The 20000-nt window shown below is 39.7% G+C and overlaps 2 protein-coding genes across 2 annotated transcripts in view; both read right to left on the bottom strand.

Moving 5' to 3' along the window:
- bpifcl (BPI fold containing family C, like) overlaps window positions 1-5286 on the bottom strand; it is a 23819-nt gene extending 18533 nt beyond the window's left edge. The window contains exons 1-4 of the mRNA XM_056464644.1: window positions 5274-5286; window positions 4343-4437; window positions 1669-1780; window positions 1120-1248 (exon numbers count right to left, since the gene is read on the bottom strand). Coding sequence (XP_056320619.1) covers window positions 1120-1248; window positions 1669-1780; window positions 4343-4436 — 335 coding nt within the window. The 5' untranslated portion in view covers window position 4437; window positions 5274-5286. The remainder of the gene's footprint in view (window positions 1-1119; window positions 1249-1668; window positions 1781-4342; window positions 4438-5273) is intronic.
- An 870-nt stretch (window positions 5287-6156) lies between these two features.
- On the bottom strand, window positions 6157-16504 carry actr5 (actin related protein 5). Its single transcript, XM_056464643.1, has 9 exons — window positions 16099-16504; window positions 15125-15360; window positions 12585-12754; window positions 11650-11867; window positions 11160-11297; window positions 10413-10508; window positions 9218-9357; window positions 8990-9122; window positions 6157-7375 (listed from the first exon to the last, which is right to left on the bottom strand). The coding sequence occupies exons 1-9, from the start codon at window positions 16480-16482 to the stop codon at window positions 7100-7102; spliced, it is 1791 nt and encodes a 596-aa protein (XP_056320618.1). The 5' UTR covers window positions 16483-16504; the 3' UTR covers window positions 6157-7099.
- Between the last annotated feature and the right edge of the window lie 3496 nt (window positions 16505-20000).

The raw sequence follows: 20000 nt of genomic DNA, 5'->3' as shown, positions 1-20000 counted from the left end.
AATATACCCTATAGTTGTAGAACACTACAGTATTGGGTTATTTGTTTATATTACTGTAGTTTTTGTGTTACCATGGCAACCGCAGAATCACCACAACAGATTAATTACTGTAGTTGTTGTTGTGTTACCATAGCAATTGTAGAATCACCACACAGATCAATTACTGTAGTCGTTGTGTTACCATAGCAACTGTAGAATCCCCACAGCAGATTAATTACTGTAGTTGTTGTGTTACCATAGCAACTGTAGAATCCCCACAGCAGATTAATTACTGTAGTTTTTGTGTTACCATAGCAACTGTAGAGTCCCCACAGCAGATTAATTACTGTAGTCGTTGTGTTACCATAGCAACTGTAGAATCCCCACAGCAGATTAATTACTGTAGTTTTTGTGTTACCATAGCAACTGTAGAATCCCCACAGCAGATTAATTACTGTAGTTTTTGTGTTACCATAGCAACTGTAGAGTCCCCACAGCAGATTAATTACTGTAGTCGTTGTGTTACCATAGCAACTGTAGAATCCCCACAGCAGATTAATTACTGTAGTTTTTGTGTTACCATAGCAACTGTAGAATCCCCACAGCAGATTAATTACTGTAGTTTTTGTGTTACCATAGCAACTGTAGAATCCCCACAGCAGATTAATTACTGTAGTTTTTGTGTTACCATAGCAACTGTAGAATCCCCACAGCAGATTAATTACTGTAGTTTTTGTGTTACCATAGCAACTGTAGAGTCCCCACAGCAGATTAATTACTGTAGTCGTTGTGTTACCATAGCAACTGTAGAATCCCCACAGCAGATTAATTACTGTAGTTTTTGTGTTACCATAGCAACTGTAGAATCCCCACAGCAGATTAATTACTGTAGTTTTTGTGTTACCATAGCAACTGTAGAGTCCCCACAGCAGATCAATTACTGTAGTCGTTGTGTTACCATAGCAACTGTAGAGTCACATATTCTATAGTTGCAGATTTCCATATAACTATAGAAACAGGTTCATTTAAATATTAAACCAAGCACTGTTGTATTTACGTTGTACTACAGTATGTTTCGCTATAAAAGGTGTGGTAAAACAGACATGACTGTGATCTCCCATGATGCACTGGTGCACTTACATGATACCGAACTTTGTTCCCCATCTGCCAGAAACAGCCAATGAGAGCTCACGGACCTCCAGATACACTCCTGTTCCCTTCACAAACACCAGTGACGGCTCAGCCATTTTGCACTGCACGACACGCATTCTGGAGACACACACACACACACATTTTATCTGCAATAACTAAAACTAACACTGGTTAAAACAAAACAGCCTCCAAATAATAATTTAGACATGAGTGTGTGTGTGTGTGTGTGTGTGTGTGTGTGTGTGTGTCGGCAGTGTGTGAGTGTCTCCAGCAGCCTCTAACGGTAAAGATGAATGAATTGTATTGTTTAGAATCAGATGAATGAAACACTTTGATTGACATTCTTCCTTTGTAGGGGGGGAAGCCCCGCCCACTAGTGCCCGTCTCTCCATCTCATTAGCATAAACAGCAGCCCTGAGTGAGAAGCAGCCGTCTGTCCATTAGCCATACAGGCTGAATACACAGAGCATTGTGTGTTAGGAATAAGAATGCGTGCTAATTGAGCGATGGTTTTCTATTGTTTGTGTTTTTACTGACTGGGAGAGGACGAAGTGCACCGAGCCGATCCCAATGTCCACTTGACCATGGATGTCCGGGATTGCGGTGCTCTTCATTTTGCTTTGTATCCAGACAGGCATCATCTGAGACACTGAACACACACAGAAACAGAAACACTACAATAACAGCACATAATGATGTCGATACGTAAAGCTATGTCAACTGAACACTACTATATTATGAACTAATGCTGAGTGAAGGCCTCTGCTCATCAACAACCAGTGACTTTGATAATTGACTCGTTTTACACTGCAGGAGTTCATATTAGGAAAACACACCAAACTTTAGGTTAGTTATTGGTGCAGGATAGAGTGATGGTTTCTCTGTTGTGTTTCATAAGAAATATTTCTGCGTCAAGAGTTCTGAGTGTATTGTACTGTCAACTTCTGTATAGTAAAGCTCGTCATCATTTCAACAACAGGCACACTGAAAACAAGTGTCGCATGCAAAAGTGTTGCAAACTATTTATTTGGGTTGAATTTAAACAAACAAATTAAACTGAGCAATGTTCAACTTCATTTGTTTGTTTAAATTCAGCCTAATTAAATAGTTTACAACCACTTAACGTAAAAAATTGAGTAAATCCAAGGAATCCTCTTTGAATATTTTTTTCATCAAAAGGACATATTTTGCTTCCTGTTTCAAAACCTAATGCAAAGCAACCAACTGTAACTATAGAGAAATAAAACATGGAAAGAACTGCCATCAGACATTATGTGGCTTATTTCTAAACTAATGTCGAGAGCATCACGTGCTTATGATGGCTTGCGGCTGCTCCCACATTATTCAATTTATGATTGACCAATCAGGTGATTCCTAAGCCACTATAAATACCCTCAGTTCCACACCACAGCCATCTTCATTTTGAACAATCCCCCCTTCCACCTTTCCTAGCTGGGTGGCAGTGTGTCTGCTTTCTTAGTTCTTATTTAACTAGACTCTTTGTGTGGTATTTAAAAGACACCTGTATTGCTTTGTCTGACTTTTTGATTTAGAAAAGAAAGCTGTAGAGAGAGGGTGCCATTTTATTTTTGTACCTGTTTGACTGTTTCTTCATAGTAAGAGAGTTGAGGAAAGCCTTTTATTTTTTATTTTACCTTTACTAGGTTATCTAGTACTCCTATTTCCTGTTTTGTTTGTTGTTTTAGTTGAATAACAGTAATTCTTGCATACTACATGATATTCTTTTTCCCAGCGTTTGCTGGTCAAGCAGAACTGTCTGGATTAGCCGAATTCTCTAACTAGATAATCGACACTCTTTCAAAGAAACATTTTAGAAGCAAACATACAGAAGCACCCAATGCTGAAGAGCTTCATCAGAAAACAGAACAAACATTACTTGACAGTTTCTTATGTAAATTAGAAGGCTTTTCTGTTCAATAACACTGGAATGTTTCACTGCATTTAGATATGGAATGCTTTCAAAATTTGGTAGGCGGAAATTACATAAATGGTGTAGCACTTCTCATCAGCTGGAATACAATAACCTTTACACAGATTATGGCAGAGACTTCTTTCTTTTTTCCTATGATTACTGACATGTGCAGAAACCACCAAAATTAATTACAGCAAGCTCGACCACACAGAACCTAAAAGGTCCACTTTCAAATGTGAGTTTATAAAAAAAATATACAAAAAGCACTTTTTATTTATTTATTGATATATTTTAGGTGTTTACTATAACACAGACAACATATATGGTTATTTAAAACCCTTTCAACAGCGTTTTATGAAAATTCTGAGGGTTTCTTTAAATGATACCAGTGTTTTTGCATTTACACCTCTGCATGTGGATTTGGGAAGGGATTTTAAATGTGGGCTTGCAAAATCCAGACGGAAACCTCAAAACAGCTCTTGAGTTTCAGAGGTTAATCCTTTTCCTGAAGACTTGTGCTTCCTATGTTGTTGATTTAATGAGAATAAAAGATGCTAGTCTACTCTTGTGGTTGTTTCACATTTCTGAGGCAGAGGACTGAAGTGTTCCCTCAATTTAGTTTATTAAACTTTTACATCTTTCATTTGTTCTTTGTTTTTCAGAAATTCTACATTTTAGTTTACTCTGTTATTTTCCTTCCCCAACCCTAGACAAAAGAGGAAGACACGTAACCCTTTGTAACAAGTGAAATGAGATTTAAAAAATCACTGAAGAAATATTTAATGGCACAAATATGAATGGCATTGTTGATCTGGATGTTATGCATGAGTTCAGGATTTTTATCTTTTGTATTGGTCTTTGTTATGGATTAATGTCATTTTGTTTTGTGTTTGAGGGACTTCAGGAAGAATATATCACTACCTTGGTAATGGCTAATGGGGATCCTGATAACAAATAATAAAAAATAAACATAAAAAAGAGCTGTACATTTGCCCAAAGTGTATCGTTGAGTTAAAAACAAATTTTCCTAAAATATATGTCAAAATAAGGTCACCAAAAATCCTTCTGCTATCTGAAACAGAGAAAGTTTAGGCCAAATTAAGACTCAAAATCAGCCCAGAGTGGATGAAAATGACCCAACAGCACACAAGGGTTAACACTCTAATAGCTTTTCTAATGGTAAATCTCTTTGGCATCTCGAATCTAACATAGTCTGCCTAAAACAGACAGAATTAGAGCGAAATGTTTCATCTAACTGAGTAAATAAAGCAAACTTACAGTCTGCGAGAGCCTTCTCTGACAGAAGAGCTTTGAATGCTGGATTATGCGCACATGACTGCGTCAATATCAGGAGGAAAATCAGCCTCTGCATCCTGCAAAACACAGCAGTAATGAAGTTCTTCAGCCTCTGTTAGAGCGTCTGACTGATGTTCACTCTGCATGTAGAGCATATCTGTTCACAATGCCTCTGTTCAGCTCACTTCCTTAAATTAGAGAGAACTGATACTCACAGCAACACACATCTGCTTATCTGAGGGCCTGCTCAGATATATGTGTGTGTATATTTAGCTGTTTCATTTTATTCGTTGTCTTGCTTATCTTCTAGAGTGTGTTTTTGCACTTTTAACACTGCTGGGAGGTAAATATGTGGTGAACAGTCAACATTTATATCTCTGCACATTAATATTAGACATTTTTGGACTCTGTGTGTGTAAAACCTTTGCATGTCAGAGAAGATCATTTCAGATAAACACCTACAGAAATCACACAATCAAATACATTTAATAAATAATAAATACATTTCCATATATTTAAATATGTCAAAAGTATTTGATTTTGACCCCCTTTTTGGCTTTCGGTGCCCGTGCATGTTTGTCAAATTGAATGTCATTTATAATATTAAATTACGTGAAACATTAAATGTACTGTCACATATATTTGCACATGCAGCATGACGTTTTAGCTAAGAATTTTACACTGCAAAATAAAAAATGCTTTTCTTTTTGTCTTGTTTTCAGCCCAAATATCTGAACATCCAAGCATTTTCTAGACAAGCAAAGATACTTACACTTGCACAGAACAATATGCCAAAATCAAGAGATTTTTACCTTAAAAGGGCTTTAAAATTGATGTCCAATACATTTCTGAACGCATGTCTATGAGTGTATATCATGTTAAAGTGTGAATATCTGAAGCAGTAAGAGCATACCTGTAGACCTCTGGCAGACCTCAGACAGGTGTTTTACACTAGAGTTTCTGTTCCAGCAGCTGAGGGTGTGTTCACTTCCTCATTTAAATATTAATGGAGACCTATTGTGCAAAACTGGGTTTAACCACCCAGCTGTGTGTGTGTCAGCAGTGTGTGAATATCTCCAGCAGCCTCTAATGGTCAACATTAATTAATCAGACTTGATATAAACAGTCTGCAGAAACACTTTGATTGACATTCTCCCTTTGTACGTGTCATCAGAGGGGGAAAGCCCCGCCCACTAGTCTCCATCTCATTAGCATAAACAGCAGCCCTGAGTGAGAAGCAGCCGTCTGTCCATTAGCCATTAGAGTGTTTGAGCTGCTGAAGATAATGTCAGCATAGACTAAGAGGATTCTAGATGTGGAGTTTAAGATGAACAGCGACAGGAGCGACATAGACTGACAGAAGCATCAAGCACAGAGCAGCACTCAACACACACACACTTCTGTTGTACATCTGCCACTATGCTGACGCACAGGCGTCTGTAGCTCCACCCTCTTCTGAAAAGGGCACAGTCTCACTTGCATTTAAAGCGACAGTCACCAAAATTAGAGTAATCCCTGCCACACTAAAATGTTATAGTAAACACACACTGGCATTGGCAAACAAAGTTGTGTTTACAGTTTGTTTGGTTCACAAAGTTGTGTTTGGAGCTTTGTATGATTACAGCTGGACACTGAAGACACATTTTGAGGATGTGTTTGGTCTTTTCTGGACTCTTGCCGTGTCTGGAGGATGAGGAGCTCTCAGATTTCTGCTGAAATATCTTCATTTGTGTCTGAAGATGAATGAAAGTCTCTGAAGATTGAAACTACACGAGGCTGAGTAATAATAAGAGCACTTTCCTGTTTTACCTACCTTTTAATTCAAGGGTGAGGGATTCATAAAGATAAACAACAAAGTGTAAGGCACAAGATAAATGAAGAACTTTTGCCAGATACTTTTCCAGTGCCTCATGGTTTTGTTAAGATGAACATTGTTTTGACCATAGTTTCTTTAGATGACGTTGTCTGTCCTTTTGTTTTAATGATGACCCATGGACAAAAGGGTCTACCAAACGATGCCAGTTAAAGGGCTGAGGGAACTCCAACAGAAAATACTCATTAAATTGATCAATTAAATGCTTATTAATGCTTATTAAATTGATCAAATCATAATAATATTCCCCAATAATGCAGTTTTTGTTTGAATTAAATAAATGCAGATATAGTGAGCACACTGCAAAATAAGCAGTTCTGTTGTTTGTGTCTTGTTTCTAGATCAAATATCGAAACAATCTTAAAACAAGAAGCGTTTTCTAGACAAGCAGGAAATATAGTCTTGTTTTAATATGTCAAAATGAAGAGAGTTTTACTCTAAAACAAGATAAATAATCTGCCGATGGGCTAGCTCAAATAAGCTCACGTCAAAAGGAAAATCAAGAGTATTTCTGCTTACCCCACTGGCAGATTATTTAGCATGTTTTCAAAACTAAATGGAGTTTTTCTTAAAGCAAAACAGTGTTTTTACTAGAAAATGCTTCTTGATTTAAGAATTTGTAGACACTTAGACTAGAAACAAGACTCAAAAACTCTTAGAAAGCAAGCATTTTTAGCAGTGCCGATGAGACTTCTTTCAGGAGTGTTTCACTTTGTCCAAAAACACAATCAACAAGCCCAGTGCTTCACATCTTCTCTTCATTTGCACATTCAATACACAATTTAAAGATGTAGAAATAAAGTCATTTGGTCACTCAACATTCAGTGAGTAAAACACGTCAGCAGTAGAAAAGCCGCGTCCAGCGATCAGCACACATTGACAGAAACATCACTCTGGTTTTGAATACTGCTGGCGTCCGGGTGGCTGGAGTCTGTGCTGTGTTTCCCTGAGAGTGTGTGTTTGGGTTTGCTGATCTTCATGGGAATGTACATGTTGGAAGCGCAGTGTTCACTCAGATATTCTCCTCCCTTCTCTTCATAATCCTGACGGCTGATCCAGCCCGGAGCGTCAGCGGGGCTCCGGAGGGCCCAATCACAGGCCCCAAACCACGAGTCTAGAGCCGGCCGGCCCGCCACAGACACCTAAACACACACACACCATTTACAAACATTAGAAACATTTACTTAAGCTTACCTCATTGCATAAAAATCCTTACATCTGACAGGTTTCAGATCAGACAAAAAAATCTACATACAGTACTGTGCAAAAGTCTTAGCCCCCTAGGTACAGTAGTTGTTTTAGTGAGGGTATAATGACATTATTTAGTACTTCTCATTCTCTTTATTAAAATACAACCAGAAAACACAGCTTCTAGATGGAGTTTTTGGGTCTAACTGTGTAAGACACATGAGAGAAAGATGGAAAAATGAATGAAAACACTGGAGTTTCTGTCTTGGTCTGATCTGTATTTCTGTTGTCAATATCGCCTGAACTGATGGCATTGTGAATGCTGAACAGCACAGACAGGCTTTAGTCATGTAGTTCCTACAAGAAAGCCCCTCATTGGTAATAGTTGTATTTTTCAGCATGATAATGACCCAAACACACTGCTAATGCAATGAAGTCATATTTGGAGAGAAAAAACAGCTGATGAAACAACAGTCATGAAATGACCTACACAGAGCCCAGACCTGAATATTATATAGAGTATGTATAGGCAATATTACATATGAGATTGACCTGGAGATCATGAAGATTAGCAGATCATGCTAAATCTAAGCAGGAGCTCTGAGAAATGCTGAACATCACGCACATCCTCATAGAAAAGACAATAAAACAAACAGTTTAAGCTGATGCTGGTGCTACAGAGCTCACGTTAAACACAGACTTTTGATGCTAGTCTTTTGATTCCGAAGGTCATTTTGGTCTGAATATTGTGTGTGTGTTGTCTGTTTGTATATTAAGTGTGCAGTTCAGCCAAAAGTAATGGCCGTGCTCTTGCTCCATGCCTTTTAAAGAGAGAAACTCTTAGCCTCCCAAAGCTGCTGGTGTTCTCAGACTTCTGCACAGTACTGTATTTATAAAGTGAAACTACACAGACTAAATCTAATTGTCTAGATTATTATTTTTTAATAAACATTTCACTAATATGGAACAGTAGACAAGCGTGGCACTAAATAGCTGTTCTGCTTCTGCTAAATTAATTAAAGTTTATGCAATAATTAAGGTCTAAAGTTTAGTGACCGCTTTTCTCTAAACATCTGACATGACTGACTTTAACTCTTGAGTTTGATTGTGAAAATACACAAACATCAGGTGAAATGGGCTTCTCTTTCATTTTATTTGGTAGAGATGAACAATATATGAATTGTTTTCTAATTTATTATCATGGGGAGTTTCAGATGGTAAAACTAAACTCATACACACACAAACAAGTTTGTTTTTACCTCAGTTTTACTGTGAAAATTAATATTACAATAGGGTAAATTTATATTGCTTTCCTATTTTATATAATTTATATTATTTTCCTTATTATAGTACTCACTCATTATGTTTTTAACTTATCACAAATATTTAATTCTGATTATGTTTGAATATAAATGTGATTTCAGTCATATTTGCATAATTTATTTACATGTCTAAAATATTTGTATTAAATTTAACAGTTTCAGTCCACTATGTTTATTCATCTAATCATTTATTTTTATTTTGCTCGTGTTTTCCTCCACTGTGATCATCTCTGCACTGATTCTGACCTTGAAGTGTGACTGGAAGGGTCTGATGGCCAGCAGCTCTCGCTCCACTCTTTCCTTCACTCCAGGATACTGCAGGTTTCCCCCAGTCAGAAACACATTCCTCACCAGCGCCTCCTGCTGCTCCAGAGAGTATCTGCACACACATGCAGTATTGTAAATGAAGACTTCTCATTTGTGTGTGATTAATGGTTTGACAGCAGCACTAATATTGATCCACTGATCACTCACTGCTCCAGAACGAACTGCAGCGTCTCCATCAGGCCCATCTGCTCCTCTCCGATCAGAGACGGCTGGAAAATAATCTCTGGCACCCGCAGACGCTCCGTGCCCACAAACAGCTGATGATACTCGGCCACGTTAAACATCGGCTGACAGGAGAGAATGAATGAGGAGTCAGTCAGCAGCATACTAGTGTCTAAGGCTGCATTTACACTGCATTTAGCTGCATTGACTGACAGCTGATAATAAGAGTGCATCTTTTCTCCATTCCTGTATTGAATCTGTCCGCTGGGTTTAATTTTCTTTTTGACAAGTTGTTTTACTAAAGTTCATGACAGAGAAGTTCTCATTTGGCCTTCTTCTGTAGTAGTAGCAGTAGGTATTTTAATGTCATGTCTCCGGCATGATTTAGGCAATAGTTTTATATTAGATCATATTGTTTACGAGCAGATCTTGCACTTTCACTCTCATTAACATGCTTAATTTTTGCTCCATGACAATATAAAAGCTGTTTTTGTCCTCGTATGTGAAATTTAAGGTTTGGAACTCGTGGTGAAGTCTGTTTCAAAATGAAAGCGTCAGAGTTGATGTGGCATTAAATCCGATCTACCTGCTTACACTGCAGACATGAGGGCACGGATATGATTAATATCAGACTAATTTCCACACTTCCACTGAATCTGATCTGGGTAAATCAGAGTCCATGTGATATTTCCTGCAGATACATGGGCCAAATGCCATCTGTACCACATGACTGGAGAACTTGAACCGTGCAGTGTAAATTCAGCCTAATATAAAGTATACATAAGACTGATAGGTATTGCAGTTCAAATTCAAAATATTGGATTTTTTAACAATTACTCAATGATCGATTAATTGTTGATAAACTATTTAATCTACAGATCTTTTTGATGGTCGATTGAAGTGGACCTATTATGCTAAATTCACTTTGATGTGGTGTTTAACACCTAATAATGTGTGTGTCAGCAGTGTGTGAGTATCTCCAGCAGCCTCTAACGGTCAAGATGAATTAATTATATTAGTTCTAATCAGACAAAACAGTCTGCAGAAACACTCTGATTGACATTCTCCCTTTGTATGATGTCATCAGAGGGGGAAAGCCCCGCCCACTAGTGTCTATCTCTCCATCTCATTAGCACAAACAGCCCTCATCCACTGCAATGAAGACACCTTTAAATGTTACCTGTGCTGCGCTGCTGGTTTTCCCAGGCTCTTCGTTCTCATTTAAATCTGCTTCCAGCTCGTTTCCTTCATCCGCCGACGGCTCCACTTCTGCAGTCTGATTCAACAAGATCACCGTCAGCTTTATCATTCACTCAAGATGTTCCTTGAGCATCACGTTTTAACAGAATTAGCATTCATAAAAACAAAACTAAGCATTATTTTCCATTCTCATTGCCAAATGCATCGATTTTGACGCAAGATGAAGATACTGATCAAATCATCACATTAAGACGATAAGCATTTTCAACATTATTCGCCCTCCTGGGATTTTTTGTTTCTCCTTTATCAAATATTTCCCACATGATGTTTCTCAGATGCAGGAATTTCTCACAGTATTTCCTCTAATATTTGTTCTTCTGGAGAAAGTCTTATTTGTTTTATTTCAGCTAGAATAAAAGCAGTTTTTAATAGTTTTAAAGCCATTTTAAGGTCAATATTATTAGCCCCTTCAGCAATATTAGTGTTGGATTGTCTCCAGAATAAACCACTGTTATACAATGACTTGCCTAATTACCCTAACTTTACCCTAATTACCCTAGTGAAGCCTTTAAATGTCACTTTAAGCTGAACACTAGTGTCTTGAAGAATATCTAGTCTAATATTATGTGCTGTCATCATGACAAAGAGAAAAGACATCAGTTATTATATACACGCACAGTTATTAGAGCAATAGTTGAGTAAAGTATGTTTGGGAGATCTGCCAAACCTCTGCTCTCAGTAAGCGGTGCTGCTGGAGGCTCAGGCTGAGTTTGTGTATGTATGACTGCAGCTCCTCCGCCGAGTCCATGTTCAGCTCCACCAGACTCCTGTGGAAGAGCTCCAGAGCCCCGTCCTCCAGCAGATCCTGACAGGACAAAACACCAGCATTAAAGCCTGTGAAGTGCTTTGAATTTTGCATTTAATATGTGATGAAATCTCAGCTGAAACATGAAGAGAGGGCGGGGCATGGAGTAGCTCCTCCCCTTTTAAAAACAGCCAATAGTGTGTTGTTTTTCCCACAGTGGTTAAGCTCAAGTGCATCAAATAAACAGCCAATGAGACGAAGAGGGCAGGGCATGTTAGACACTAGCAAGCATTTGATTGGTCAGAAGATTTAATGAGAAACTGAAGTGTGAGGAGACGTGAATAAAACTGTGTATATATATATATTTATAATACTCTAGAAATAAAAGAGTGTTCGTCAGTGTGTGGTGTACCTGCACAGCCAGCAGTGTGTCCAGTCGCTTCTGGTCCTCCAGTATCCTCTCTTCTCTGCGCCGGCTGTTGATCTCCTGTATGCGTCTGAGCTGCTGCGCTCTTCTCTCGCTGCGCTCCTCCGCGCTCACACACACTCCAGCCGAGCGGCCCGAGAACGGCAGCTGGACGCGGTGCACTTCGCTCTCGTAGAACTCCGGACTCCGCCACTTCTCCAGCTCTGTCCCACAAACATCAACACTTTCAACTCGGGAATCTGTCCAAGGCTCAGACACACTCTCTCCGTTTAGATTGATCTTTTCAGTAAAGCACACACACACACACACACACACACACTGCAGCACATAACAGTATGATGCACAAGTGTGCTCCATGCAGGCGAGTGGGCTTGACAACCACCTGTAGGACACACTCCTCCTGACTTAATTCACCAGGCACGGTGTTAGATACACTTCTATGCTGGACATGCATCTCTTATCATTTACAGCTCCTCATTTTCACACTGAAAGCTGCTTTGAAACAATAATTATTGTAAAAAGCACCATACAAATAAACTTGAGTTGAATGAACATGATTCAGACATAAACAGAGTCACATCTGTAAATAAGCAGAGGTGATAGCAGATGCTCGTTTCACACAGGCTGATTGGACTCTTTAGGGTCTCACTGAAAAGTCTACAGCTTACTTTGCTTAAATCTGGTAGTGTAAATAAACACATTTGCATATTATTCAACATTACTGAGACTAATATAAAATCTAAATAGATGCATATTTACACACATTTACATATGTAAATAAACAGATTGAAAGATGGGCTCAAAATTCTGAGGAAATCTGTGTATTTCTGACCTCAAGATTCAGCCTTATTATAGCACATAAATGCAGGTGTGTGTGTGTGTGTGTGTGTGTGTGTGTGTGTGTGTGTGTGTGTGTGTACCGTTCTGATAGTCGAGAGCGATGTAGCTGTGCTGGTGCAGGAGCTCCTCCATGCGGCTCAGGGTGATGGAGGCCTGGTTTGCAGGATATTTCAGCTGCAGAAGTCTCTGGTAATACGCCGCAGCTTGACCTCCACCCAGATTCACCCGCTTACAATTCACAGCATCCAGCCTGAAATCAAGAGCAAAACCCTGTGTTAAATAACTGAGAGTTACTTGAGTTATTAATAGAGTAAGACAAGAAACAAGTCACCAGTATCAAACAGAAAAGTGATTGTCTTTTTTACTTGAAGTCATGTGATGGAAATGATTTAGGGTCATATTCATAGTTATTCATCTAGCTAGTAGTCACTACGCCTCTAGTGTGGACTTTAAGTTCAAGCAAGAACTTAAGCAAAGTCTTTTTTGTCTTGTTTCTAGTTTAAATCAGTCATGGGCTGGTGTAAGATTCTGACGGTGAGATAACCTTGGATATAAACATCAGGGTTTCAGGGTATTGTGATTACAGCTCTAACATATATTCTTTTTTAATATCTGGGTAGAAAACAAAACTTGTTCCCCTTTGAACACAATATATTTTATTTTGAGAAAATTTTACAACATTTATGCCATATCCTGGACCTGGCCGAATCCTGAGCAGCTACTGTGGTGGTCAGGGAGGAGTGGAGAACATGAGACTGATTCCTGTGAAGCTCCAGAGACAGACGAGTCTTCGCTGAGGCCAGCTTCCAGCCTCCGCCACTGAGACTGCAGCTCTGCACAAGACGTTTGGCCAGCGGAGAAATTAAAATGGTCGTGCCCAACTGAGCCTGGTTTCTCTCAAGGTTTTTTTTCTTCACTTCCGCCATTTAGTGAAGTTTTTTTCCCTCTCCGCTGTCGCCACTGGCATGCATGGTTCAGGATCTGTAGAGCTGCGCATCGTTGGATTTGCTCTTCAGTGTTTGGACTCTCAGTAGTGATTATTAAACCACACTGAACTGAGCTCAACTGAACTGAACTTAAACACTACAAACTGAACTACACTGTTCCTATTTACTGTGACCTTTTATGTGAAGCTGCTTTGACACAATCTACATTGTATAAGCGCTGTACAAATAAAGGTGAATTGAATTGAATTGAACATTTTGGAGCAGTAAACACGTCAGGCTAAATAATTGAGATGGATCATTGACTTCTGCTGTCTTCATTAGCTTCAAATACACAGATCTCTTTACTATTTAAAACAGCATCTTGGAGATCTTTTCTGCTGGAGAAACTGTTGTACTAAAAAAATAAATAATAAAAATGTAAATAAACAATCTTATACACACCGTAGGAACGGTATAGCAGAAAATGTAGGCAGTTTAAAACCTTGACTTTTCCAAACCGCAGTATACCTTGAAAACTGTTATCATCCCATGCCTAGCTTATATATCTGAAAACTCTTAAATCAAGAAGCATTTTCCAGACAAGAACAAACATCGTCTTGTTTTCAGACAAAATGTGTCAAAATTAAGTGAGTTTTTCCTTAAAACACGCAATATTATCTAGTTCTCCCTAATAGGTTTATTTGGCTTGTTTTAAGGAAAAACTCGCTTTATTTTGACTCATTATTTCTGAAAACAAGATTTTGAACTAGTCTAGAAAACGCTTCTTGATTTAAGAGTTTAGATATTTGGACTAGAAACAAGACAAAAAGCAGTGTGCTGCAACCTTACCCTGCTGATTTCTATTTATTTTTAAATATAATAGGAATCACTGAAATAAAATGTTGTGTACAAACACTTAAAAATAAAATGTATTCATGTAAACCTTTTCTGATATGATCATGGTTCGACTCAAATTCATCGTATAAACGTGAGATGGAACGTGAACATGTGAATGATGGATGCATTAAACACCTTTAATGAAAGACATTTCAGTAAGCTGCACAATCCGTCACACCTCACTGCGGCACAGTCACATTATTTATTTGAGTTTGAGATCAAATGGACAATCGAAAAGGAGACGTGTAACAAGGAGTCTTCGTTTACAGTCGGAGGAGTTTAATCAGACATGGAGAGAACAGGTAGAATATATTCTCACATTAAGGCCAGAGCTAATATATATATAATAGAAAGATGAAAATTTTATTTAAAGCATTTTTATAAGAGAAAACACATAAGGAGATAGTATGAAGAACAGTAGGCTACCTACAGAAAAACACTTAAGGTGCTAAATATACCATGCTCACAGTTTCACGTGTGTATAGTACATACTGACTGCCACAATATGGGTTAAACTATATACACAATTGAATTGTAGTCAACAAATACGCATGGTCTGATTATGTTTTGGTTGTATTGTTCTTATGATGTCTTTTCTTTGAATCCTCACTGTATTTATTGATGAAATGTTCTACAGTTTCTGGATTCCTATAATTGGTTTGTGTTGTGTCTCCAATGTGCCACACATCTGCATTTACATTTGGAAAGTGTAATAGAAAAGAATAGGCTTCCTCTGAAAGTGCTGTGTAGATCTGAAATGATCTTACTGTGCGCGTGTGAAAGAGTGTTAGTGGTACCTGCCGTTAATGACGGGCAGCACGTGTGAGCAGTGATGGCCAGAGGACAGCACCATGCCTGTGGGAGGCACTCCTGCATCTGCGGGGCTGTTCTGATGGAGGCTGAACAGGCTGTCCACACCGTAGGCCACCCGCGGGACCCCGTAACACTCGAACAGCAGCTCCGACATCATCTGTCTGCACTGCAGCGGATTACAGGCCGGCTCCGTCACCACCAGAGGGTGCTCCACATGACCCTGAGGACACAGGGGTCAAGGGTCACACTGCGAATTCACACTAGCGTTGTCAAAATGGACCCTTTTCACATTTCTGGGTTTCTCAGTAGAGAAGTCGGCACAGTTGGTAAACTCAGCGCGCATTACAATCGTATTTGCTGAAATAAATGACAGAAGAGCTCCAGGATGGTGTTATCAAGACTTTCAGAAAGAGAGAAACAATGGTGTGAGACTGATAACAGCAGCCAGAGGAGAGAATCACGTCAGATTTACTGTCCTGCACCCCCATACACACTGCAGTACACACACCTCACACAAGCGCTCATTCACTTTTTGTAATTTGATGTAAAGACGATATAATACAGAGATAAATATAAATAAATGTAGAAAAGTATTTTAAAAATATAAATAAATGTTGAAATCTTTGAAGGATTACAGATGCTGATGACTGTTAAACGCAGTAACAGTCTTATAAAAGGGTCACAGCAAATGAGATGAAGGGGGCGGGGCTTGTCAGAGGAGCTGAAGTATGAGGTGACGTCAAAAAAACTCCAGATCCATTTATGTGGAAGTGGCCAACTCCAAGCTTTGGGTATTTACATCAGGTTTATATCTTCTAAACGCGCAGTTTGTAACATGCTAGCTTATAGATATCCTTAACACTAACAGACTGAAAGTAACATCTCTAAAGCTTTATTTGAGTTTACGGGTGCTTTAAATAAAGTACTGTGAGCTGGACAGACTGCACATCCTCCTCACCTGTGTGTTTATCCCGAGGTGCATGAAGATGTAGTCGAAGACGAGCTCCTGGATGTCGAAGTTGACCACCGTGTCTCGGTCGAAGGCGCTCTTGAGCGTCCAGCGCAGCGGCTCCGGGTTCGGGATGTCATTCCCCACCTGCGCTCCACCGCGGGCGGCTCCTCTGCTGCGGGCGGCCGCCGGGCGGAACACCAGCCGCGGGTAGTCGAGCTCCGGGGCTCCGCTGCTCCAGCCAGCGCGGCACTGGAACGAGCCGTTATCCACAACCACCGGCACCGGGCCAGGAGACACACACCGCCGGTCCAGCTCGAACACCGGATCCGGAGAGCAGCGGTAATCCTCGAACGAGTAAACCGTGCGGTTATTACTCATGTTGAACAGCATTCAAGTGATAAACTGCGACTTCTTCTGCACACCGAGGACTGTTTGTGTTTTACTTGTGTTTCATTCTCAGCACCGCCACCTGCCGGTAAGACAGGGACGAGTATGAACCAAGCCGGGAATATTATTGACACAGCAGTAATTAATATTTATAAATTACTGAGATGGTTGAGTTTGAGGTTGGAGTAGACTTTAATAAAATACAATTGTAAAATAATATCCATAAATTAGCAGTTTTCTGTATTTGATTCATGTTTCGATCATCAACATCCCATAATGCAATTCACAACCGCAAATAAACCCAAAACATCAATAAAACACAGAGATCTGGTATTTAATAGATGTTTTTTACACTAGCTACGTTTCCGTCCAGCTATTTCTTATGCACATTTTGGAATATTGCAAAAAATACCCCTGAATGGAAAAGGACAAGAAGTGTGTATTTCTGGAAACAACTGAGTAGGATCAACTATTTACACGATAAGAAAAAAGGTGTGTAAACTACAACAGAAACCCATTTACTGAATATACATTCCAGCATGCACACCACAAAGTCATGTGATTTTCCATCAAGGTGGAAAGTGACAGGTGTGATTGGGTGGATGATGAGGTCTGAAAGAAGTGACGACCATCCTTGATGGCAGCGTTCCTAAAGAGTCGTCTCAACACCTCCTCCAGGAGCAAGATGACATGACTGCACACATCCCGTTCTGTCTACATTATCGAAGAAGTTATTATATTAAAAACACATTCTCCTAACGCAGCAACTTTCATTCTTCTTTTGATATTTGGCACCAGTTTATCAGGAAGAGATGATATTGTTCTGTTGGACTCGTTGGATGGAAACTGTATCTAGTGTGCATTTGGGTCAGTGGGCTACACAAAATAATCTTATGTCAAAAGGATAAACACGATTATTTGAAATGCCAACTGAACAAGCCGAGGCTCAAACCAGCGACCTTCCTGCTGTGAGGTGATTGTGCTACCCACTGCGCCACCGTGAGGCCCATTAGATGGGAATTAATTTAAATTAATATGCCATAAACTATGCTGAACGGCATTTTACTGGGTGTTTTCTTGAAATCATGAATAAATGTGGTGACGCAGTAGTGCCGTTCCCTCACAGCAAGTAGGTCGCTGGTTCGAACCTCGTCTGGGTCAGTTGGTGTTTCTGTGTGGAGTTTGCATGTTGGTGTGGGTTTCCTCCGGGTGCTCCGGTTTCCCCCACAGTCCAAACACATGTGGTACAGGTGAATTGGGAAGGCTAAATTGTCTGTAGTGTATGTGTGTGAATGAGTGTGTATGGATGTTTCCCAGAGATGGGTTGCAGCTGGAAGGGCATCCACTGTGTAAAACATGTGCTGGATATTCATTCCGCTGTGGAGATCCCTGATTAATAAAGGCACTAAGCTGAAAAGAAAATGAATGAATGAATGAATAAACGCTCAAGTCTTTTTTCTCAAACATCAAACATGAAAAATTGAAATGACATGCTAATATAAGATATCAGTATTTAAAGTGTTTTACTTTCGTTTGATGCCTGGAAAAAGCCTTTTCTCCTTTGACCTGTATGTGTGTGTGTCATATTGTGTATATGAACATGAAATGAACAGTAATGATGTAGATTTAACCCATCAAAGGTAATGTGTGTGTGTACGTGTGTGCGTGTGTGTGTTGTTTATGTGCTCAAGGATCTGTCACAGCAGTTATTGTGTATGAGAAGTGACACACACTGCTTTGAGTGTCTGTATGGCGTAATCAACAGCCTTTCATCTGTCCTTCAGTGTGTGTGTGTGTGTGTGTGTGTGTGCGTGTGTGTGCGTGTGTGTGTGTGTGTGTGTGTGTGTGTGTGTGTGTGTGTGTGTGTGTGTGTGTGTGTGTGTGTGTGTGTGTGTGTGTGTCTGCTTCAGCTCAACACTCCGTCACAGTAATATCTGCTGTTCGGTCTCCTGAAGCAGGATTATTATGGGTGATTGTTGCAGGAGCAGATGCAGAGATCAGATCTTTGACTGCTCTTTCACCTGAGCTCAGATTTTGATGTACAGATGCCCTGTAACTCCACCACTGCTCACCACAGAGGGCAAAATATGGCAATGGTAAATCATAGTTGTATGTTATACGAAAATACACTTGTTTTATTTAATTTAAAAAGAAGAAAATGTACATGCATATAAATAAGAATTGAAATATGGCTCTGTGTTGGCAGCACGGTGGCTCAGTGGTTAGCACTGTGGCCTCACAGCAAAAAGGTCGCTGGTTCGAGTTCCGGCTGGTGTTTCTGTGTGGAGTTTGCATGCTCTCATGTTGGTGTGGGTTTCCTCCGGGTGCTCCGGTTTCCCCTACAGTCCAGACACATGCGCTATAGGGGAATTGGGAAGGCTAAATTGTCTGTAGTGTATGAGTTGAATGAGTGTGTATGGATGTTTCCCGGTCATGGGTTGCAGCTGGAAGGGCATCCGCTGAGTAAAACATATGCTGGATAATTTGTAATTCCTGGATGGAGTATGATCCTCATTTGTTCCAGTCAGAGAGTGAACCTGAACCTAACACCCAACTAACTGCAGAGAGCAACATGCTAATCCAGAATAATCCTACAGTATAACATCTCTCAGTATGTGTTGATCGTCTCATAATAATAAATTCTGAATTCACGACTATAAATCATCAACCTCCTCCTGTAAACTGTGAATATCCCTTACGTCCCCCTGAGAAACAATTACTGTACAAAAACTGGTGATAATGTACAACACCAGTCTCGTAAGCCCTATCCAGACAGTAATTGTTTCTCAAGGGACGTAAGGGTTGATTTCATTGCCATCTCAATCCTGCATGTGTTTTTCATGTCATCACCTGCTGTATTTTTGACAAACGGCAAGGTCATGTGGTGATTAAGAGTGAGGGTTCACCCAATAATGAACATTCAGTCATCATTTATTCACCTCTCACTTTAACATTTCCCAGGTTACCCAGGTGGGGTGACGCGATGACGCAGTGGGTAGCACAATCGCCTCACAGCAAGAAGGTTCAGACCTCGGCTGGTCAGTGTGTGTTTCTGTGTGGAGTTTGCATGTTCTCCCCGTGTTGGTGTGGGTTTCCTCCGGGTGCTCCGGTTTCCCCCACAGTCCAAACACATGCGCTATAGGGGAATTGGGTATAGGCTAAAATTGTCCTTAGTTTTGAATTGAGATCAGACCAAAAGTCAAATTGTAAACCCTTTTGTCTACTGAAACACAACAGGCCCTATTTTAATGATTAAAGTGCAAAGTCTGAAGGCATGTCCGAATACACTTTTGCTATTAAGGGCCCTATAATACACCTGGCGCAATAAGGCGCAAGACATGTTTGGCATGATTTGTTGCTATTTTCAGACCAGCGCAATAGTAATTTTGTGCACGATGTTTAAATAGTAAGACCCTTAATAATGTATTATTTAAAAATCTTGAATGCTATTATACAAGGTATTAAATTTTGCATCATTTTTGATTAGTTGTATGCTAAAGTTTGCCTGAATTAGATCTGTG

The sequence above is a fragment of the Danio aesculapii genome, chromosome 9, assembly GCF_903798145.1.
Source record: "Danio aesculapii chromosome 9, fDanAes4.1, whole genome shotgun sequence".
Classification (NCBI taxonomy): Eukaryota; Metazoa; Chordata; class Actinopteri; order Cypriniformes; family Danionidae; genus Danio; species Danio aesculapii.
Note: the sequence above shows the minus strand (reverse complement) of the source record. Positions and strands in the feature narration are given on the sequence as shown.

Excerpts from the sequence above, each read along its gene's own strand:
- actr5 (XM_056464643.1), bottom strand. The coding sequence starts at position 16,482 with ATGCTGTTCAACATGAGTAATAACCGCACGGTTTACTCGTTCGAGGAT. Across the intron at positions 10,509-11,159 it reads ACCGCTTACTGAGAGCAGAG|ACTGCAGAAGTGGAGCCGTC; the intron begins GTTTGGCAGATC and ends TTGTTGAATCAG. Across the intron at positions 9,358-10,412 it reads AAACCAGCAGCGCAGCACAG|CCGATGTTTAACGTGGCCGA; the intron begins GTAACATTTAAA and ends CTCTCCTGTCAG.